The 24,146-nt window shown below is 40.4% G+C and overlaps 2 protein-coding genes and 1 long non-coding RNA gene across 6 annotated transcripts in view; 2 read left to right on the top strand and 1 right to left on the bottom strand.

The window, feature by feature from the left end:
• syt1a (synaptotagmin Ia) overlaps window positions 1-3,878 on the top strand; it is a 218,537-nt gene extending 214,659 nt beyond the window's left edge. For all 4 annotated transcript variants that reach the window (XM_051107565.1, XM_051107564.1, XM_051107562.1 and 1 more), the window contains one exon: window positions 87-3,878. In XM_051107565.1, coding sequence (XP_050963522.1) covers window positions 87-296 — 210 coding nt within the window. In that variant the 3' untranslated portion in view covers window positions 297-3,878. The remainder of the gene's footprint in view (window positions 1-86) is intronic.
• Window positions 3,879-8,321: 4,443 nt separating this feature from the next.
• Window positions 8,322-20,660, top strand: LOC127163972 (uncharacterized). Its single transcript, XR_007827567.1, has 3 exons — window positions 8,322-8,396; window positions 8,477-8,684; window positions 20,040-20,660. It is a non-coding gene; the product is annotated as an uncharacterized LOC127163972 (long non-coding RNA).
• Window positions 16,987-24,146, bottom strand: part of pawr (PRKC, apoptosis, WT1, regulator) — a 70,584-nt gene continuing 63,424 nt past the window's right edge. The window contains exons 6-7 of the mRNA XM_051107566.1: window positions 22,555-22,659; window positions 16,987-18,189 (exon numbers count right to left, since the gene is read on the bottom strand). Of these exons, the coding sequence (XP_050963523.1) occupies window positions 18,103-18,189; window positions 22,555-22,659 (192 nt within the window). The 3' untranslated portion in view covers window positions 16,987-18,102. The remainder of the gene's footprint in view (window positions 18,190-22,554; window positions 22,660-24,146) is intronic.

Below are 24,146 nucleotides of genomic sequence, written 5' to 3'. Positions count from 1 at the left end.
TTATTATTACCAGCATGCTTGAACAAACTAAACATCAGAAAAGTTGCATTGTGTCTATAATTGTGTGTCTCTAATTTCTATTCCAGAAAGTTCAAGTTGTTATAACTGTTCTGGACTATGACAAGATTGGCAAGAACGATGCCATCGGCAAAGTGTTTGTGGGCTTGAACAGCACAGGCACCGAGCTCCGTCACTGGTCAGATATGCTGGCCAACCCGAGGAGACCCATCGCTCAGTGGCACGTGCTCAAGCCGGAGGAGGAAGTGGATGCCCTGCTGGCGGCTCAGAAAAAATAGAGCGGCCCGAGCCCAAACCCCCCTTCCCCCTCCCCACGAACCCGCCCGTGTAGTGCTCTTTACCCAGTGCGTGTAAATACCTCAGTGATATAAGGATTCATGCACCCTCACTCCTAATTTCGCGTCTAAGAAAAAGGCCTTCTCGGACCACCCCCCACCCCCTCCTCGAGATGTTGTGTTGTTACGTCGGGTTGGCCCCCTCGCCCCCTTCCTTCTGTCGATAAACTTTCTCCGTCCTTTATCGTTTGGCCTCCATCCACGACCTTAAAAGTCCCCGACCAAATTCCCCCTTCTTTTAAGCAATATGATCTGTATAGATAGCGCATGACTGGAGGAATTTATTGTACCACAGGTGTATATATCAGTATGCAGACGAAAATGATTTCTAGTTTATGTGTTTGTATGTTGTTACCCGTTTCCTAATCTGTGTATATCTCGATGTTTTTAATAAGATGTTCTATTTTAAATTATGTAAATGCTGACATAGAAGAGCCAATATTATATATAACGGGATTTAAGAATTTTACCTTATCGCATTCCACTAAAATATACTATATATCTCTATATAAAGAAATCCAACCTGCAAGACGCTAGTGGAGGTACACTCACTTCGTAAAGGACGGTTTGCGCTTCATGTTTACTTCAAAAAGCATACAAATGTACCGTACACAATAAACACACAATGAACACGAAGGCCATTAACTAATATGGTTTCATGGTATAAATATAATATATATGCTGCTGACAATTATACAAGCACATGATTTCGTAAGAACTTTTTGTACTAATTTATCAAACTGAGGACCTGTACGCTTCGCTTAAACCACGAAGGAATTCTTCTTACTTGACGAAAACCAATCAGCCTTTTCTTTTGGTTTCTCATACGGTGACGCTGTTAACTTTTAGTAAAACGGGTCCCCGGTTTGCTTCTTTCTCGTTTTCTGTCCTTTCCCGATTCCGATTTGGCGAAACCGTAAATTGACCATTTGCGAGACGGTCTCAAGTGTAGCCATTGTGTCCTTGAAGCTTGAATTTGCGAATCGCTTTCTTTTCTTGTCGTCGGACTCGAGGAATTTACGGTTCAGCCTCCAAAAAAAAACAAACCAGGAGTTTTGACTCTAGCTTTAAGACAACTATTTTTTAGATTAAGTCAACGTCTGAATATTTTTGGTAACTGCATGATTTTTTACGATCTTTGCTAAGGCCGGGGAACGGGGGGATTTATTTACACCGGGGCTTCTTTCAAAAGACGCCCTTGCCTTCAATCAAAAGTAATCAAACGTTGCGGGACGAAAACTCCCGACGAGGAAGAGAGGCGAGCTTTTAAACACTGCCATTGTTTTCAGGGAGGTACGGGGAGCACTCGACTCCTCCCTCCGCGCACACGCCACTCGGTTAGCGGTCGTAGCTTCGGTTCATCGGGGAACAATGTATTTTGGCCGCAACGGTGCCCTAAACAGCAGTTTTTGCTTTCTGTTGCCTTTTCACAGTGACAATAGAGTTAGCCATGCTTACTGCCAAACCCTTCCCCCCCGTGGCTACTGTTTTGCACTGTACGGTGTAGGAAAGGACGGTTGCTCGTCTAGAAAAGTCCGTCAGGTCTATAGCGCCACGAGCATTAGCGAATCTTTAACAATAACCGTAAAAGTTAATGGTCTGTACAGGTGATAACATCCTAATGTCCTTTACTACGGGTCTAACAAGAGGGCGAGTAGACGTTTAGTCCATTAAAACCATGAGTTATCTTGGAGGAACCTCTCGCGTACACTAGATGCTAGCTTCAGGAGGAGTTTCTAAGTGTTTTCAATGTTACTGTGTAGGTGATAGCACTGTTACTTAAAAACGAAAAGGAGAAAAAAAAAAGCTGTTCGTCATTCCATAGGAGTCCTGAGTTCGGGACCGAGTTGTGTATCACTGTGACTGCGGTGTGTGCTTAGCGTTGTAGTTTTCAGTAGGTAGCGGCCATCTTGTACTATAGTGACGTCGTGCTGCCATCCCCTCCATCGCACCACGAGACGAGTACGAAAGAGAGAGCGGCGTTTCCGATAACCGTTCTCGCAGGTCAGTTCACACAGCATTTTGTTGAGCACTGTGCAATACTTGTATGTTCATTCCCTGGTGTTTAAATGGGCGGCATGTCTCGATAGGGGAAAAAAGAAAAGAAATAAAACGCAACCCTATACAAACGAGACGATGCATCCGTGGACCGTAGTCTGGTTAGGTCACAGCACACGTGTGTAGCTTGGAGCTCAACATCTGTAAACTTGTTAAGGATTCCTCCGCTTTTCCCGTTGAGTTTTCCTGCACACAGATTTAACCATCCAAACATTCGGGTAAACGTATATATAGCCAATGTACCCCAAATATGAGATAATCTATCTATATATATATATATATACATAAATAAATATATATATGAAAACCCTTCCCTTTCAGAATAGGTGTATATATATTTTTATATTTGTCCTGACATCATTTCCTCATCACCTGGATATAAGAGAATTGTATCAATCTCGTTATGGAAACTATCTGTTGTACTATTAATATGATTGGCTGTACCATTTTGTTATCGCTGTTATGATTACACTCATGGTTATCGTTCTTTTAGTGCCCTATTGAAGACCATTTTATATTTATTATGAAACTCAGAATGTACAGTATGGACTGTGTGTTTCGTTTCTACTTTTTATCGTGGGACCAAGTATAGTTGGCACTTTCATTTCAATGTCGCAATAAATATCAATTCACGTGTTTCCGAATATGATTTCTTACCCTGTCGGAGAGAGCGAACCTAGAACTCCAAAATGTGTAATCGCAACTATAGTTACAATTATAACTCCTACGTTACCTGACTTATGTACTCTCGTTTATATGAGTATTTATGATATCTCTAGGCTTGTTTATAAAACAAGGATAAAAATGCAGTTTTAGAGTCACGAGCTGATTCCGAAAACACTCTCGGGGTGTTGTTGTACTATCAGGTGTCTGCACGTTAGGTGTAGAACTGGACATGCAGTAGAAGACAGCATTGCTCGTTGCACCTCAGAGGTTTGTAAAGTAGTCTGAAAAGCCATTTCTAGCCCTGCAAAGCAACGCTATCTTTTACTGAAGCCTACCAAAGCACGCAAACAGCTCTGACGCACCCGACAACTTGAAAAAGAGTAACAATGACAAAATAAGCCCGAACGCTCAGCACAGTAGCCTACACGCGTACAACCGACACTCTACGACGACGAAAAGCCACATTTCAAGAAAAAGCTGTGTAAAGAATTAGAATCTGATGCTGTAGGGAGATCCTAGTTGCCTTTGTGTATATCAACTGCCTGCTTGAGTATTTTTGTGTGTGGAAATTTTCTCTGTAATCTTGTAGAACTGTTCGGGGTGTTTTTTCCTGCCATACTGCTCGCCCCAGCGGCGAGCCGACAGTTATATTGCTGTGTATACCTTCATTTTTGATGAGGTGTTTTACAATTTCGTTTCACTTTGTGTAGTGATTCACTCTGTGGAGTTTCTGACTGTTGTTATATAACTTCATATACACAAATGTTCAATAAAAATGTTTTATTTCCTGTTGATACAGAACCTTCTCAAGAGCCTTTTTTGTCTTAAACTGACCTTCATTCTGCTTTTGAATCTTGTCTGAATGAAACAAGTGGCCTTGATAACCATAGTTTCCTCCACTGTTAAGTCAAATCAAATGATTCCTGCACGTAGTTCCAAGAAGAGCCTATATTTAATAATGATTAATCAAAGTTCCCAGAGTCATATACAAATATATGAAATAGTTAAAGGGGACATCAGATGCCCATTTTCCACAAGTTGATATGATTCTCAAGTTGATAGGATCTTAATGAAAAGTCTATAATATACTTTGGTTAAAAATTCTCAATGGTTGTGTAAAACAACACCCTTTTTACCTCATCAAAATGAGCTCTGCAAAAATCATCCTGTTCTGAGGCATTGTTCCCTTAAATGCAAATAAGCTCTGCTTGCCCCGCCCCTCTCTTCTCTCTGTGGAGTGACGTGCTGCTCCTAGAGATTGTTTACTTTAGCCGTAAAACTTGCTAACTAGCACGTTATTAGGAAAGGTGATTGCAGATTCATAAAAAAAAAAAAATAACTCACTTCTGCTGTAGGTGAAGCTGGATCACGAATGATTTGCGCGAACATAGATCGGGAGGTGTGTTTCCTTCACAAACAAACGTAATCCACTGCATCTTCAGCGGCTCAGATGTCAGGAGTAATTGACGACCACTATGTTCGTTATTACATCCAGCAACACAACACCTCAATCGCTCAATCTGAGATATTGTTGTCTAACTTACATCCGTGCTCCGGCATCGAAACAATGGAGGTCGGACTGTTACAGCTGATCTGAGGTAAGATGCTCATGTCAATCAACTATTGTGGGAGCGGCCTCTGTCGGTGGATTTTTATCATTATAGGGTAGATTTGTACCTACGCTGCCAGCACATTAATTTTCAAACAACATGTAAAAGTGAAGTTTGCATCCGATGACCCCTTTAAGAAAATTTTATATTGGACTTTTGGCCAATTGGATTTTTAGCTCTAAAATATTGACTTCATTGTGTAGAAATCAAAAAGTGGAAATTCTGTCAAATTAATTATGTTTAAAAAATAGTTGTCAATAGTTGCTAAATTATCCCAGCTGAGGAAGAAGGGTCTCATCTAGTGAAACGATTGGTTATTTTCCCCCCCAAAAAAAAAAGACAATTTATGTACTTTTTAAACTTTAACTTGTCTTGTCTAACTGTGTGTATTTCGGTTCAAGACAGTTAGAGTGGGTCGAAAAACTCCCATCTCATTTTCTCCTCCAACTTCAAAACCATGCTACATTGCTGCAGAAGTACCGACCCGGGATCAAATGCCCTTTACAAAAAAAGGTAAAACAGCGATGTATGATGATTTTGAAGGTGGAGAAGAAAATGAGATGGGAGTTTTTAGACCTACCCTAACTGTGCAGAGCTAGACAAGACCAGCATTTGAGGTTAAAATGTATATAAATTGTAATTCCTTTTAGAAAATAGCAATCTTTTCACTAAATAAGACCCTTCTTCCTCGGCTGGGATTCTTTAGAGCTCTTTGAAGCTGCATTTAAATTGCATTTTGGAAGTTCAAACTCAGGAGCACCATAGAAATCCACTTTATGGAGAGAAATTCTGAAATGTTTTTCTCAAAAAGCATAATTTCTTTAGGACTGGAGAAAGAAAGGCATGAACATCTTGGATGACAACGGGGTGAGTAAATTACTTGTAAATTTTTGTTCTGGAAGTGAACTTCTCTATTAAGTCAGAATTGAGAAATAAACAATTCTGAGAAAATATCAGTCTCTTTTCACCCCCAGAAATGGAGTTTGTGGAATTGCGAGATATAAACACGATGTTCCGAGGAAAAGGTCAGAAGTGTCTTTATCTCGCAATTGTGAGTTTATATCTCAAAATTCTAAAAAGAGTAAGAATTATAAGATGTAAACTCACTATTGTGAGAAAAAAGTGGCAATAACTTTTTTTATTTTGTATTTAGTGGCGTAAACGGGTTTCCATACCAGTTGTGTCTAGCGGAGAAATAATAAATGCTGTTAGATCTAACAGATGACAGCAAAGGGTGGAGGTTGTCACATCGATAAATGCCCCTGACCTTCTTAGCAAGGTCAGTTTTTGAAGCTCTGGTGGTCAGATGTGTTTTCACAGTCATGGTGAAAAAGGAGATTTGAATTGACGTTATAAATTTAACATATATACAGTACTGCACAAACAGTAAGCCAAGCGTGGTGGCATTTTCTCTGGATTTTACATTTGATAATGGGTCATGAATGTCACTAAGTGATTCATATACGCATTGTAAGAGTGAACTATAAAAACGTCTGAAGCTTGAGGGTCAAGTGTGAAATATCAAAGGGGAAACATCATTTCTGTGTTTTCACTCCAATATCTTCCATTTCAGGCTTCCCGAGCGCGAAGCCCACATAGATATCCTCTGAGCGGATTGGCGTTCGAGAGCGCGCGCACGGAAGCGCTGATAATGAAATATGGGCTCCTTCAAGAACAAGATAAGAGCGGGGCTGTTGCGGGGGTCTCAGGGCTATCGGCTTCACAGGATCAAATGCATTTCGGTATACATGACTTTGACCATCTCGCACCATTACGTACATATTACTCAGCAGCCGGCCGCTTCATCTCTGAGTAGATCTTCAAGGTCTGCTTAAGAGCAATGAATACGAGATGAGGCCGGTGTCTGTGCGCCTTCTCACTATCAAACTCGAGCATGAGCGCTAAATTCACTCATGATCTGAAGTCACAAATCCTTCCAGTGAAAAACCTCCTGTTACTTTTCTCAAGCATTGTGTCGCCAAGGAGAGATAAAATCCCTGATGTGGTTATGAAAGTATCCTAAATTTTATAAGCAAACTTCATTTGTTATGCAATTTGTACAATAACTGATGATAATGTGTTAAATTAGTTAAGCTGTCCTTAAAACATTAATACTCTGGCAATGACATGTCTTGTAACTCTGAGTCGAGGAGGATAGTCTTGGAGGAGGATGGATGCAATTGCAGTTGCTTGGCAGGTTCCTGACTGGAACTTTTCGTTTTACCTGTAAACTTCTAAGGGGACCTTAAGGTAAATAAAAATGATTTGTAACAGGGTTGGGGCCATTCATGAATTGAATTGAGAATGAATGGTAAATTCCAATTCACTTCCTGGAATGGAAATGGAATTGGAATTGAATTGGAATGTCAGGAAACAGAATTGAAATCAAATAAATTCCACTAAATTCCACTTGAGATATTTAGGCCTGAGAGATGCAATCTTAGCGATGCCAAATTTCAGGAAATGATGATAATTCAATGCAATAAAAAGTGAATGAAATACATGAATGAACATAACTCATTTTTTTTGTGAGTTGAGACATATATTATGTGGTAATCATATATTGAATGTATAGTACATCCAGAAACTTATCACCACTGTCATTCAGTTATTAATTCATAATGTACAGTTCTCATTTTTATTTACTTGCATTTGATCAACTCTATTTCATACATTACTTGGTATTTGTAAAGCATCGTAAATAAAGTTCAAATGTATGTCTCTAAATGCAATCACAAATAAATGCTCAGAAACAGCAATAAACAGAATTCAGTGGAATTTCCCTGAATTGAATTCCACTTCCTGTAATTCCAATTCAATTCCAACTCTGTTTCCTGTAATTGTTGTTGAATTCCAATTCCAATTCCATTTCCTTCTTTGAATTGGAATTGTTGAGTTCATTCCTGAATTGACCCCAACCCTGATTTGTAATAAAGACAAGAAGTGTTAAAATAAGGAAAAATGCCTAGACATATAAACATATATATGTATATATATAATGTATAAAATGTGACCCTGGACCACAAAACAAGTCATAAGTAGCACGGGTATATTTGTAGCAATATCCAGCAATACATTGTATGGGTCAGAATGACAGATTCTTCTTTTATGGCAAAAAAAAAACATTCAGATATTAAGTAAAAATCATGCTCCATGAAAATATTTTGTAAATTCCCTATCGTAAATATACAAAAACTTAAGTTTGATTAGTAATATGCATTGCTAAGAACTTCATTTGGACAACTTTAAAGACGGTTTCCTCAATATTGTGATTTGTTGCACCCTCATATTCCAGATTTTCCAATAGTTGTATCTCGAACAAATATTGTCGTAAGAAACTACACATTAATGGAAAGCTTATTTATTCAGTTTTCCAATTTTGTATAAATCTCAAATTCCAAAAATTGACTCTTATGACTGGTTTTGTGCTCCAGGATCACATCTTATAGCTTTACTTTATGCATTTTATGAATACACATTGTTCTAGGTCTGCCAAGGTCTAAAATATTGTATTTATTAGGTAGAAATTGTTAAAGTCCTTTCCTATCCAGTTCACAAACATTGCATTCATGACCAACAGAGGGCGCTACTCGCTATTGCAGCTTCAAGTCGCGTTATTTTGCGTCTTCCTCTACTTTTTTTGCGTACACGCTCTAGTTTTGTCACCGAGAACTTCCATGAGTGTTAGCATCGTGTCATCAGCTTCCAAGTAAGACACAAAATAACAATAAGTTCCAATGCACCTAAACTCATACAGACTGCGACTGATTTTTGTCGCTTTCTTTACAGGTGAACAGAGAAAGCGCGCCACGTGACACATGTCCAAAACAGACGTATCTGTGGGTAAACATTTTCCAAGCTAAAAATTGCAGTGTTAATGCGATAAGAATGTACTTGTCCATACCCAAACCCCTTCTTGAGACCCATCTTTTCAGGTCCAGTCCGTTTTTGAACCAAAAACGTCCTGTATGTGCGCCTTGACGGACGTGAAATGAAGGTATGAAGAGTTACGAAGACATGGGTTGGTAACCTAACTTAATTTTCGTTAAGTAAAGTCAGTTTGGTAAAGAAATATTTATAAATAGATTAACATGTCCTCTTGATAGTAAACTATGTGTTTGACGAAACTGCTTAAAGATATTACTTTTAATCTTGAGGCCTGCCCTCCCTGGTGAAAAAACCAGCATATGTTGGTTAGGTAGGTTTTGATGCTGGTTTAAGCTGGTCCTTTGCTGGTTCGTGCTGGTCCTTGACCAGCAACATGACCAGCAAAAACCAGCAAAGGACCAGCTTAAACCAGCATCAAAACATACCTACCAGCATATGCTGTTTTTTTCACCAGGGCTTATGACAATCAACAAATGAAACCCAAAAAACATGCTTACCATAGTTTAAGCATGGTATTTGTAGTAAAACAGTGGTCATACAAATGAATATGCCCCAAAACCATGGTTACTACCCTTTTACTCGAATAAAACCATAGCTAATTTTCATACGTGTACTTGGTGAAAGTCACTACAATAAATATTAATGAGAAAAGCCTTAGTAAGACATTTCCCTGCTGGAAAAAACCCTGCTAAAAGCAGCTGGTTGGCTGGTATTAGCTGGTTTAAGCTAGAAGTGGCTGGTTTTAGCTGGTTTTCCAGACTGACCAGCTAAGGAAGTGGCCAAAACCCCTCTAAAACCAGCCTGCTGACCAGCTAAAACTAGGCTGGATGACCAGCTAAAAGCAGCCAACCAGCTTAGGCTGGTTATAGCAGTTTTTCAGCAGAGATAATAAATTACAGCATAAGGTAATACGTGTTGAATTTGAAGTTATTTACAGTAATAATGAGTTATTATAGACGTGTTGTGTTTTGAATATAATATATATATATATAAAATGTTAATACATTAATAAGGTGGAGAGCAGCTGTTAAACTTTTTTTGCTTTAGATAATAGATAGTAACAGTGGATAATCCAATAACGCACTAATAGTTGTCATTTCAGTGATACATCTATGTCATAATATCTGGTCCAGATTAGGGTTTGACTCATCCAGCTTATTTTTCCCATGAGAGCGGGTGAGGCCATTTAGAAATTTTATGGGTCTGACTTCCGGTCTCATTTGCGTTCAGCTATTTTTAGCTGTACAAAAGAGCTGGTTTTGCTTTTTGATATTGCAAATTTTACCATATTATATTAATGTATTTTCTTAATGATGAACAATGCAAACATTAGACCATTTACTACACGTTGTTATTCTTCTTGTCATTTCCCTATAGCGGCTAATGAACTGGAAATCTTATCCATAAGGTTACTTCCATGTAAAAGAATAAGGTGGATAAAAGAAACTGAATATTTAAATGTTGACTAACCAATAGCCAGTCTATGAGAGAGAGAGAGTTTGTGTGTGTGTGTGTGTGTGTGCGCACCTGGTATTTATCACGTTATGGGGACCAAATGTCCCCACAAGGATAGTAATACCAGTAAATTTTGACCTTGTGGGGACATTTGTGAGGTCGATAGAAAATAGGGTTTGTACAGTATAAAAAACCATTACGCCTATGGAATGTCCCCATAAAACATGTAAACACAACGTGTGTGTGTGTGTGTGTGTGTGTGTCCGTCCGTCGTGAGTGGAAGTGTACAAAATGCAGTCACTAATGTAGTCAAACAAACCTGTATGTGTGTGGGTGTAAATGAAGCTGGGGAAATGATGGTCAGTGATAGTCATGGGCATGACGTGGGTAAACATAACTACAGATGATAGCAATCCGGTTGTTAGGTTTGACGTCACGCGTCTCCGGGTCTAAATGCTCCTTTAGATCCCAAAAGTAAACAACAAACAGTGCTAACGTACACTCACGCTGTGCTGTGAGCAGTGCCAAAAAGAACACGATCCTAACCTTTATCTCCATCCCAAAGTCTCAGTTGGCTAGGTGTATTTAACTTTTGTGAATTGCTAAAACATTGCTATCTGGGACACTGCGATCTGGAAGACTGTAGTGTACACTGTGAGTTTTTAAAAACACGAAGAGTGCTCATAAAAGCCCGTCACGATAATCATCTCAATTAAAACGGAGCGGAGGCTTGGACCCGGAAACAGTATTTCCCGATTTTCCAAGGGTATAGGGAATTGTGATTAGCGCTCTGACCGCCGGTCTCCCCTTGTTGAATCAGAGACTGTAGGATCGACTGATATTTTCAAATGTACAGAAAGTGTATCCATAAAAGTAATGTAAGTAAACGAGAGCGGGGTAGGTGCGGGTAAGCCGCGTCTCCACTTTAATGAAGCAAATTGTGCATAGTTTTGGTCAATTTTTTGACCATATATGTAGAGGCCTATCACATGCAGCTGCTTGTGAAATGCATTTTAGAAGTAGTACTTTTTTTTTCATCCACGAGAAACATTTCTGTAGCTGATGTATCAAGGTCTAAAAATACATACATAAATGACATGCTCATGCATTGCACAAAGAGCATAGCTGCATTCCAAATGACCTACTGTACACTATGTACATATGCGCTATTGACTCAGCCGTGTACCGTATGAATTATATAAGGTTATTTTGTTCTTCATCTTCACAGCACATCGCTCCTCTCTTTTTTTAATTTGGTTAGTTAAGTATTTCACACGTGTATGTAATGTGCACGTTTTCTTTTTGCGCATAAAATTGTGCATAAGTACATGAATTGGGATGCAATTATGTGAATGAGCATTATGTGAATGTATTGAAGGGAGAGTTTACCCCAAAAATGAGCCCTCAAGCCATCCTACCCTAGTGAAAAATAAATGTACTGAAATGTATTCAAAATACATTTATTTGATGGTAGGTATAGTACAAATACAAATTTACTACAAAAAGTAATTTTGTACTTAATGCACTTTAATTGTGTGGAAGTAGTTCTGAAGTCCAACTAAAGATATACTTGTGTATATTTGATAGTGCTAAAGTGGTAAAATTATTTAAAGATCATACAATCTGTATCAATAGTGACATTAAAACATATTTGAGGCTTAATATGCATCATGCACAAGTAGTACAAGGTAGTACTCCAAATAAAGTTTAATTACAAGTTGTTTGGTTTATAATTTTTATATCAGTAAGTCTTGAGAAATATGTCAATAATATGTTAATAGACTTGAACTGAATAGATCAATTATTTGTTTGTAAACTAACATTGGGGATGCCCGTGCGTCACGGTTGCAGAAAACCTGGGAAAGATAGCCTTTACGGCTAGAGAATTACATGGATATGGTATATTTATTGATAAGATGTCATTTTCGAAATGTTCTCCGCATATTACAAGAGCTCGTCACCCATCGATAAGCACTGTTATTCAACTAAATTGATGTTAAATAGTGGAATAGTCTTACAGATCTGAAATACAGCTGATATTTTTGTGGGTGGTTCAAGTAGCAGTCTGTGGAGCCATGGAATAAAAGAATAAAAAAAGGCAAACTGGAATTTCTATTTTTAAAATTTGGACTTTATTCTTGTAATTCTGAGATTATATCTTACAGTTCTAATAAGGAAAAACAAGTGGTCATTCTATCTTTTCTCCTCAGCTAGAAGAATAGAATAGTTTATCCCACACTTGTGGCTTTTTTCCCTCAGAACTGACAAATTCACTATTTTTGAGTTAAATGGAGTTATAAAGTCCACATTAGGAGATATAAACGTGGATTTGCGAGGGGGAAAAAAAGGAGAATTGTGAGGAAAAAATAAAGCATGTTATGTAAAAATGTTAATAGTAATAAGTTGAAATAATATTTCATGCTGTAACTGTAGGGCTAATAAAATACGTCCATTATGAACAGAATATGTGAATATTATGTAGACCTATTGTTTGAATCCAATTTATGCTTTAAAAGTAGAGTAATCATAGCAGTTTTCATCCATAGTATGTCTGTTTAAACATGTGCGTTTAGCTTGAAATGGCGTCTTTGATGGCAGTATTCTCTAAAAATGATTTGTATTGTGATGTTGACATGGAAAGGCACCAACATATTTTTTTTTGTTATTCCATGGATTTTACCCAGTTACCTACACTTGTTACCAGTGTTTTTCTGCAACCACTATGCTCGCAGCTGCAAGTGACATAACTGTAATGTCTACTACAAATTGGTTTATACTTAGTATAAAAGCAATGCAGTTTCAATCTTCAATTTTATTGTTTTTTTTCCTAAGGTAGTTGTATTTTCAAACAAATACAATTGGAGTTATATGGAAAATAAAAATTGCAACAGCCATTCACTGGCATTATAATGGTTATAAAGAAGAAAGTCATATACACGTAGGATGGCTTGAGGATGAGTAAGTCAAGGGGTAATTTTCATTTTTGAGTAAAATGTAGCTGTGGAGTGAAGTGTGCCAGGGACAGCGATGCCAAACTGATAGGAATTAGAAGGAACCAATTTGAAATAATAAATGTTTATTCCAGTTACACTGCATTTATTTGTTTAGCGGATGCTTTTATTCAAAGCAACTACCAAATTGAGGGGTGAGAACCAGAAAGGCCATTTCCCCAACTTTACAGGAGGGCCAAAACAAAAATGTTAGTTTGAAAATAGTTTTTAGTTTTAGATTATAGTTTATAATTCTATTATAGTTTGATGCGTACTGATTTGAATCGTTTAAAATAATGTGTACACTCAAGGATGACAGTGTACTTTGGCCAGTAGAAAGAGCTCATCAAGAGCTTACATTTGATATATATATCCATTTCACCCAAAATGTCAGTTACGCCCTTCTGGTCGTCACCCTTTGGAATTGAGGATTACAGCAGGCGATCAATCTTAAGGATGCAATAACACGAGAAGCGCTAGCGAAATAAAGGTTTAAGTTGTTTGTTTTAAGTTGTTAAGTTGTTGCTTACGGGAGAGAGACGTTTTCATGTGTTTCTTTACACTTGTCAGGGATTGGGCTGTCCAGATGGGGTTAGGATCAGTCCAACAGCAAGGAACAGTGAATGAAAAGGTCCTGGAAAGTTGAAAATTCAAATAACGAGTGGACAAAATAAGCAAACAAGGAATGTGAATATGTGGTAGTTTTGCTTCTTAGTTGTTTATTTGAGCAGCACTTGGAGTATTTACTGCTCGTTTGCACGTTCCAGGTGGACTTTCAGCGTGCGCTTTAGCGCCGGGGATTTTGTGCAGGTTACATCATAACCATATGCACCGTATATGCCGTTACTTACATTATGTGAGACCGTGGACCACAAAAGCAGTCATAAGATAAGAATCTGAGATTTGTACATCATCTGAATGCTTTCCAATAATAAATGTAAAAAAGTGCTCATAAAAGTATTTAATTGATTCTTTGTTAGGATAGGACAATATTTGGCTGAGATACAACTATTTGAAAATGTGTAATCTGAGGGTGTGAAAAAAAGAAAAAAAAATGAAGAAAATCAGCTTGAAAGTTGTCCAAATGAAGTTTTAGCAATGTGTATCAGTAAATAAAAAATGAAGGTTTGATATATTTACAGTTGGAAATGTACAAAATATCTTAATGGAGCATGATCTTTACTTAGTATCCCACAGATTTTTGGCCTATACAGCGTATTGTTTGCTACTTGTACAAATATGCCCGTGCTACTTAAGAGTGGTTTTGCGGTCCAGGGTCACATACAGTAGGGGTGTGCAATATGCAGTGAAATGAATGAAATAATATAAAGAGTTTGGTCATATGATGAACTCTTCTTTGGCCTACATGGTGTGTCATTTTTGATGTAGTTTTTTTTCTCATATTAGTTGTTACTTTGTAGGACTGGATTTTTGATTAGGAAAATTAGTAGTAATTTTGTCGTGCAGGAAGGGCGTCCGGCGTAAAACGTGTGCCAGATCACTCCGCTGCGGCGACCCCTGATAAAGGGAGCAAGCCGAGGGAGAGAGAGAGTGTTGTAATTTAGTTGTATTGCTCAGTAACTTTCAAAATAGTCTTAAAAATAAACATGATAAGATCTTGGCTGAGGGAAAAAGAAAAAAAAGTCATGTTTTGACATTTTGCTATATTACCCACCCCTAATTACAGCAAACAATGAGAGCAAGTCTGTGGCATATTAAGATGTTTCTTTTATTTATTTATGAATTTATTTTGGTTTTGGCACGGGCCGTTCTCCTCCGGTCCCCAGTTTTTCAGATTCGGTTCTGTCTTAAGATACAGATGAAAGAACAGATGTTGGCCAAGTACACGTGGCTTAGATCTGATTTGCGCAACCAGGGTGGAAAGAAAAATGAACACACAACTATTGTATCAGACACAAAGCATCTGAAGTGTCCTCGGAACGGTCAGATGTCGTCAGATTTGTTCAATTAGCGGTTGTTAGCGGATACCATTAACCAGCGTAGCCCGGACGAGTAAGTTTGTGGTTTTTGTAATTGACGGCCATTTGTCTGTAGCATCTGGTGCAATCGCTCCACAAACACTAGTCATCGTAGGTTGAAATACTCGTTCAGTTGAATTTTTCCTTGAGTAAATGTCAGTTCTGCGTGAGATGTAGTTTTGATCCATTTGATTGACTTGTACGTTGAGCTCAAAGCACAAACGAACGGAAGTTTTTGTGCAGCAACTTTAGTAAAAAGTAAACGTCCAGCAGGTTTTGCAGTACTACCTGTAAAATGAGCCGCTAGTTCAGCAACAAAATGGCAAGATATTTACAGTAGCTGAAGCGTGGCCAATAATAAGTAAAAAAGAATGATTAACTTGATGCAATTTGCAATGTTTACACTGTAGCGCATATCCTAAAACTGTGCGTTTAGAAGGATCCAGCAGAGAATCAGTTTGGGGCTAGCAATCAGTTAAAGGGGTCAAGTGGGGTTTTTTTAAATTTACAATGTTAATGAAGATTTGAACATCCAAAAACATTTATAAGTAATAGGTTATTTCTGTCCTGATGTGGAAGCAGGCCTCGATCGTGTTCTGTGGAGGCTGTTACATCATAAAGTGGCACATTCCACAAGCTGTTTTAGCAGATTGGCTTAAATACAAGCTGTTTTTAGGGTAAAGAGAAAGTTTTGTGTTGTGAAACGTAGGCTACAGGATGCAGATCCAACATTTACTGTCAGCAGATCAATGGGAGTTTTGATTAGTCAATTTAGCAAGTAACTGATTAAAACTCAAAGGCTTCTTAATAGAGGGGCCGAACACTCCACAGTTAGTCTGAACGTGCCTTTTTTTGCAATCCGTTTTTAATAACAGGGTCACGACACAGAGATTGCGGTCTGAGATCCATCATTTTTGCACAGAATGCGAAATACGAACGGGGTCAGTACAGTCAGGGAACGTCGGCATCCAGCGCTGTTACTTAAGCCAGAAATATTTGGAAAGGTTAAAGTTTAGTAACGGACGCGTTCGCGTCTCCGCTCTTCCCAGAAGAGTCCGCGTGCCTCTGTCCATAAAAATGCTAATCCAGACGCACGTCCGTCCCGGAGCGGCGGAGAAGGGGAGGCGAAGCAATTACTAAAGCATTAGCGCGATAGCGGGCGTTCCTCTCTCGGGGTGAGGGCTGTAATGACCACAGAGGCGTCGCTTTATTAATATGCAGGCGAGCCGTAGCGGAGTCCCTGCATCCTCCAGATAGCAAAGCCTTCTGTCCGCCAGCCTCTGATCGGCTTTCCGAACGCCTCCCGATTTCCTGCGGTGCCAACGTGACAGAGGAGCGAAATCACACAGCGGGAAGCGCTGGGCGAGTACCGTTAAAAAAAAGCATCATAAGATGGCAGGTTGAAAGGTCAGGCCCACAAAAAGTAGTATTTTGCATGAAATAAACAAGCCAACAGACAAACAAACAATGTTGTGCCTTAGATTACGGTCATATTTCCTGTCCGTTAAAAGCACAATCCACCCAAAAATGCAAATTGTTGAAATTGGCTCTCCCTCAGGTTAGTCCAATTAGATGTAGTCGTGTAGGACATAAAAGAAGATAATTGTGATTATTGCATTGTAAATGGGAGTATTTTTTTGTATGTATGTCTTTTTTTGGTCCATACAATGTAAGCCAGTGGTCACCAAAACGGTTTGGTTAGCAGTATTCCTAAAAAGATTGTTTTGGTATTGTCCAAAACCAAACAAATAATAAGAAAAGACATAAACGATGACAGAATTCCTTTCCATATTTGAATGTTTTAATTGTAAATAGGAACGGATGATTGACAGTCCTGTAACAATCTTTGTATATAGACTATAATTTCAGTCTTTAAAAACTATATGATCAGCAAATGTGATGGAAAAAAAAAAAAAGAAAAATTGCTGGTTTTAAAAGAGTTTTTCCTCATAACTGTAATGGAAAAAGTTACTAGACAAAAAGGAAATGTCATGAAAGATTTTTATTAAGTTTTATTTCATCTTCTGTACATGCATTTTGTAAAGCAGTGGGATACAGATATCTCCCACCCCAATACAGACCAAAAAAAAGCAAAGCACAACAACAAAAAATCCCCCCTCAAATAAGTTTACAGAATCCATTAGCACTGTCGATTAGCATCGATGTAGATACGAACCCAAAGTAGTGACCTTGCAGTATGAATTGAACGTAAAAGAATTAACGCCGCCTCGCCGTCTTTATCGGCCACCAGATAACAGTCGAACCCGCTTAATAACGCGTCCGATCTATTTGGTTATAAGGCACAGCAGCGGCCTAAGCTATACGTGGCGCTAACCGTACACGACGAATAGCTACATCTATTGATACCGAGAGTTTAAACAAGTTGTAAACATTTGAAGAGCGTGTAAAAAGCAAAAATCAGACAATAAGGTAATATTAATTCCAGCATTTGCAAGCTCCAAGCCAGAGAGGATGGGTTACTCCATTTAGACGCGGGCTCCCGTGTACAATAGGCACTTTTTGAACCGAAGCGTAATAGTAGCATAGTGCGTTAAAAGGACCGAGTTGAAACGTAAAGGCATCCGTGGCCACTTTCTGAACCGACGGACGAGCCCTCGAAGCCGAAATACGGTAAAGGCGGAGCAAAAGAAGGCGCGTATCGTCCCATTATAGCAAAAACGATTTGCGCGTAAAAATGCCCGCGAGCCAGAAGAGCGGAAAGCAAAGAAATTTGGAGCGGCACCACGTACATTCAAAGGCATTTCCTGTTTTCGTTGTCCCGCTTAAGCCTTAAAAGACAGTCGAGCGCAGCCTATGTACACACACACATTTACATTAAATAGAAAGAGAGTTCCATTCGTCAGCCTTCGTAAAAGCGGAAGGCCTCGAGCAACACAGCGTCGGGCGGCTCGGTCGGACATCCAGACGTCCGGGTTCTCGAAGCCTGCCCGAGGCGCGCGCGCATCCTCTTCCAGAGAGCGACGACAAGACGGATAGACACGTAAAGGACAGAGACGAGAGGCGGCCGCGTCGTTTAGCAAATCCCTCCGGCCGCCGCGGCGAGACGCAGACTCCGTTTCGGCCGTCCTCGGGGCGCGGGGTTCTACCTGGTGAGCTGTCCGACCACTTTGAGCAAGGTCTTGTTTTCCTGTTTGAGCTGCTCGTTCTCGTCCTCGATATCATCCAGATCCTGAAAAACAGGTGAAAAAATGTAGAGACAGCATTAGCGTTTGTTTGTTAAGAAACAAATGGTGTTATCGCAAAGGCCAAAGTTTTCCCCCCAGCGCAGGCGAGCGGCCTGGAGTTGCTGTGGTTAAAGCGCATAATCCAGTCGGTCTAAAACATGAGACTGGCTTTATATTAAGGGCTTTAAAAGAAGCTGTAAAACGTAGCGGAAAGCGGCGCGTCCAGTCGAGCGTGTTTGAGATAATGTTTTCCTGAACGTGTAAGTTTGGTTTGACAGTAAATGTTGGAAAGTCATAGAAAGACGTTCATTTTGCTGCGGGAAATGTCGGGGCGCAATAATTGTGTGTAAAATATACACGTAGCTGTTATTGAGGAATAAATGTTTGAGATGTAGAATGTGAAATGTAGAAGTAAGTGTATTTTGATGACAGCTGTAACGGTAAAGCGAGCCTTGTGACGGGTTTGCGAAAGCGGGGTGACATTTACGAAGGTTTTAGTTTAGCGAACGTGAGCTGTGCTTGAAAAGGCATTAGTTGTGTTTTTGGAGCGTCAGGTGATTTGAAAGCTGTTTGACGTGAAAAAGGTTTGAAATCCCCAGCCTACATGGTTAGTTTGGGCACATTTGTTTTGTAGGTGTGAATGTGAAGATTGTTTTGTGGGCCAAAATAGGGCAGGATGTGAAATATTGTACGGATATGAGTTTTGTGGCCACACGGGCTAGGCGTACGACGCGTGTTGTTGTTTGGGGAGCTAAAACAGGCAAATTAGAATCGAGGTTTGAACGCGCAAGAGGCGTGAAGACTCGAAAAAGCGCAGGTGTAACGTACCTAAAGCGTTGCTTTGCGGTGTTGTAATTTGGCAGTTAATACAATCCAATTTGCGGTTGAGTAGTTGTTAAGATGGTGTAGTAAAATGTGGTATTGCGGGACAGCCTGAATGTGAATTAAAGAGCTGCCGACATGGTATCTGTGTGTAAAAAGAAGGGTTTTAGTTGGCACTTGTAGTCCACTTGAAGCCAGCAGCGTACGAAAGACGGGTTGAAGTGTAATCCAAGCGGTAGGTAAACAGCTTTAAGCAGAGCGTTGGTAAGATGAGCGCAAGACGTAGTAAAGAATGAATGTTTGCAAACGAAGCGCAAAAGTAGCGTGTGAAAATAGAGCAGTCGAGGTACATTATGGAAGCTAGGGCTGTTTATTTGTTTGAAGGTTGAAGTCAGATTTGAGAAATGTGTACATAGATTTCTTTGTGCATGTTGCAATGAGTTGTATTGTTGGAAATGAAGGTTTGGGTTGTGGGATAATGACAATAATAACAATACTATCAGTTTTTTGGTGTTAGCAAGGTCAGTTTGATATGTGAATTTTGCTACAGTTTGATAATGTATTGTCCCCCAGTTTTTTTCATTGAATGAATGTTTTTTTTTTTGAATGAAGCATTAAGGTCTCCCATAGTAGCAAGCATACATTTGAAATGATGATAAACACAGTTCAAAGCACACACAGCGGTACCTGAATAGCATGGTAAAAATGTTAAGTCCATGGTTTTATGGGTAGCCTATTTGTATGAAAAATGGTAGTGTAAAAACACGCATGCTATAGCTTAATTATACATATTATATAGCATTCCTCCTGTAATTAAATTCAATGTGAACATCCCACATCGCTGCCACGATGGCATGGTCCGGTGAGCGTTACTACAGTAAATCCATGGTAAATGATGGTGATGTGTAGATGGAAAAGCCTTCTTGACTGTGTCGTTGCACACAGCTTTAAAGTAGTTTGAATCCGAGAGCGATTTGTGTCGATGGCTGAATTGAAGTGTTTGACACTGGATCTGGTTTGTGTATGTGTTTAGTATATTACAGGGAGGAACCCAAGCAAGACCCACGAGGAGAAGGTTGGAGAGGCGCGCGCGAGTCCAGCGACGGCACGGCAGACCCATGTGGGCGCGGGCCTCGGAAGGCGCGTTTGTGTGTGACGGAAGCGAGAGAGCAGCCTGCAACGTCAGACAAAGACAACAGTACAGAAATGAAAGTGTGCGAAGCCCCCACTGTGGGTGTATTCCCTGTAGAAAGCCTAAAAGCAGAGCCGTGTTTGAACGGAGAGCGCGAGACATTGCCTTGGCTGGCCGATTGAGTTGGTCAATGTAGAAAATGTGTGTGTAGTAAACAGTAGGCAGTAACAGTGATGAATGCATAGCAGTACGTGGATGCGTGTTGTTGTCAGTGTTCATGAGTCTTACACAATGTGTGAGAAGAGATCCCTTTGTGTGTCTTTGTTGGTGTGTGTGTCAGAGGCTCCCAAAGAAGTGAAATGATGGCCAGAGAAGCCAATGAATTAGTTGCGCATTGAGCAGTTTTTATCCGAGCCAGCATAAATGAACACGATACTGTTGATATATGCGCCAGCATACGGCCAGCGTCCGTGGGCCGGAAACTCCCCTTCAGCAAGGCGCCAGAGGATAGGCCGACGTCCTAACGAGCTGCCGATGGGAATCAGGTTGGGAGGAAGCGAGGCGACGAGTGCGCGGCTCACGCCATTGGGTAAGAGCGGTGGCAGCTGTCCCTGGAGCATAAGGCAGTGTCCCTGGAGCGGCAGCGCTCGTGCTCATCCCTCCTCGTGAAGACCTACGCGTGCAAAGACCTGCGACTCAACTGCGCGACTCAAGCGAGCAGACGACGGCGAGCGGACGCACCGCGGTAGCCTCCTCTGCATTCCTAGGCCCTGCTCTCCCGCTAACGCCTGCCTCTGCTCTGCTTTCCACATCTGCAACCGCTTCAATGCTTCACACTACGCTCAACATGGTGGACGTTGGAGGGACACCGCTGCTCAAATTGGAGCCTTATTAAACACACTGTGTGGACTGTTCTTTCTCACTTTCCTGGGTTACAACACAGCCGCTCCACAAGGCCCCAGTACCAAAGGCCGGCGTGGAACACCTTCACGCGACGTTACGCCAAAAGCTACACGGCGCTAACTTGGGACGCCACGTCGTAGCTAACGCCTACACGTCACATCTCGGCCACCCGCACGCACAATACTACAAAGAACCAAAGCACAGCTACACGCCTACGTCACGGCAATTACACCACAAACAGCCCCACCATATCACTGGGAACCCTATATACAAACACTCCACACACAACTGCTATGACTGTCATAACTCTCACAAACGGGCACATTCAAAACCAATAAACTCTGTTCTGCCATCAAGTCAGTGGCCTACCACTTCCTTCCAGTGTCTCGTCATTAACTTTACATACACCTAAACAACAGCCAAACTCACCGGTTCGCTTCACAAACACTTTACGCCTCAACGTGAACGTGTGGCTTGGCGTTCTGCTCGTTACAAAACCCCACTGACGTAACACCGCTGAAAAAGCATTTTCAATGCATCTGCTAACATGTGGAATCATCTACAACCCACATATTCAAACTATAAGTACCCACGCCCTTTGGCATTTCACAATTGCTCGCTTCACATCAATAACACGCCTTCGCTGTCTCCTGTGGGGGGATTCAAACACTGTTTTGCTTACAAGCGAGCTTCTACACTTGGACTACACCGTCCTTCGAGCTACTACGCCGCCGCCGACAATGCGCAGTGCGTTAACTACAGTAAACATGCCTACTAAGCTCACGTACCCATTAGGCACGCTTCCATTTACAAGCTAACACTACAAAAACAACTAATTACGTATTCTCCTCCTGGATGTCTTAACCGATCCACACCTTTCCTTATACGTACCTCCTGCCATTTCAAGTAAATCGCACCGTTGCGCACTGACGTGCGGCTCGCCGTGCGTTCGGTGCTCGGTTCTTTTGGGATTGACTTTGGACCTTCAAATAAAACATTTGCCCATCGTTCTTTCAAAAACTTCTTTACAATAAACAAGCTGTTTTATTCAAACATGACGTCACCATCATGGGAACGGGGGTGTGCTTAAAGGGTACCGAAATGTACCGAATCTGTAGAATGGCCGATAAAGGCCCGCTTTTAACAGCTTTACTCGTTACCTCACACCCCTGCAAATGGCACGTAGGTCTACATTATATGGATTCTTTATTTCACACAAATATCATGCAAGTATACTGACTGACACAGCTAACCCAAACCAGAACAAATACGCGCTGTCAAATCTACACGCGCTTCTGGAATAGTATGGAATTTGGAAATGCAAAATCTCCAACAACCCTCATTCCAGGTAAGCCCAAGCGAAAAGCTCTAGGAGCGTGCTGCGAGCGGCCTGGAAATTGTCCCTTTTAATCAATCCACGCGTCTCCGTACGCAAATAATATGGCTATGTGCGCTAGTTACCCAAGGGGAAATGGAAAAAACTGACAACGGGTGTTACGAGACCGCTTCTCACCCGGTTTAGCAGGTCGATCTCCTCCTTCAGCTTGTTGATCAGCTCGTCCTTGTCCTGGTGGGCTTTCAACAGGCGATTGTTCTCCTGTCTCTCTGCGGCCAGCTCCTGTTGAAAGTGCAGTTATGTCAGATCCAAAGCCTTAAATGCAATTCTACATAGTGTGAGCGCTGCTTTGCTTCGTACTTCTATACACGCAAATAAGCGCTGGTATCATTGACTCCGCTCTTAGCGTGTCAAATGTTTAACGCCATGCATGGCGGCTTGCTGAATACTTAATACCGATTCATATGGAAATGTGGCTGATTGTCAATATTCTGCTCTTTTTCAAATCACTTTACACTTTTAACGCTCTATACTGTACATGTGTAAGCGACGGCACCTTTTCTTACTTGCTAGCTTATGTTCTTCCAGCGCTGCGGTTGATAGTAATATTTCCTTACTACAAAATCCTGCTCCAAATGGTAACATTAAACATATATTAAATATCAAGCATCAAGTAGTGACATCATTTTTGGTAGGGACAGAAAAATTGCTTAGTACAAACTTGCATTGACCTCCATTGACCGTCGCTACAGATGTTCCTCTTACGCTCGTTTGGTCTTGATGCATCGTGTCACTGTTTGGCTCATCTTGAGCTTTAAAAAATATTCATCCCGCTATTACAGCGTTCGCTGCATGCACATTTTTGCCATGGAAAATCTGAAGCCAATTAAAGGACAAGTCCACTTCCAAAACAAACATTCACATAGAATGTACTCAGCCCCTTGTCATCCAAGATGTTCATTTCGTTCTTTTTTCAGTCGTAAACAAATTGTTTTTGAGGAAAACATTTCAGCATTTTTCTGCATATAATGGACTGTCATGGTGCCCCGATTTTGAACTTCCAAAATGCGGCTTCAACTCATCCCAAATACGGTTGTAAACGATCCCAGCCGAGAAAGAAGGGTCTTATCTAGCAAAATGATCCTGCTTTTTTCCATTTAAAAAAATACAATTTCAAAACTCTGTGTATTCTGGCTCAAGACAGCCTTCAAACACCCTTAACAAAAAGATCAAACAGCAATGATTTGGAAGTTGAGGGAGAACATGAGATGGGACTTCTGCCACATATCCTGACTGTTATGAACCGGAAAAAACAGTCCAGGCAGAGTAAGACAAGACGAGCGTTTGACATTAAAAACTATATAAATTCTATTATTTTTAGGAAAATAACCCATCGTTACGCTAGATAACACCCTTCTTCCTCGGCTGGGATCGTTTGAAGCCACATTTAAACTGCGTTTTGGAACTTCAAAATTGGGGCACCACAGCAGTCCAATATATGGAAAAAAATGCTCAAGTTTTTTCCTCAAAATACATAATTTCTTTACGACTGAACAAAGAAAAACATCAACATCTTGGATGACAAGGGGGTGAGTACATTATATGTTCATCTTTGTTTTGGAAGTGGACTTCTCCTTTAACTTTTGCTGTATGAGTCACGCTGAGAGAAATATGTCAAACTTTATGAAACCCCTGCTAAACCAACTCTGGGCTTACTGGGTTTGGATATCCACCCCATGCTAAAATGAAATTTAATATCACTATATGAC

The sequence above is a fragment of the Labeo rohita genome, chromosome 4 (genome assembly GCF_022985175.1).
Source record: "Labeo rohita strain BAU-BD-2019 chromosome 4, IGBB_LRoh.1.0, whole genome shotgun sequence".
NCBI classification, from domain to species: Eukaryota; Metazoa; Chordata; class Actinopteri; order Cypriniformes; family Cyprinidae; genus Labeo; species Labeo rohita.
Note: the sequence above shows the minus strand (reverse complement) of the source record. Positions and strands in the feature narration are given on the sequence as shown.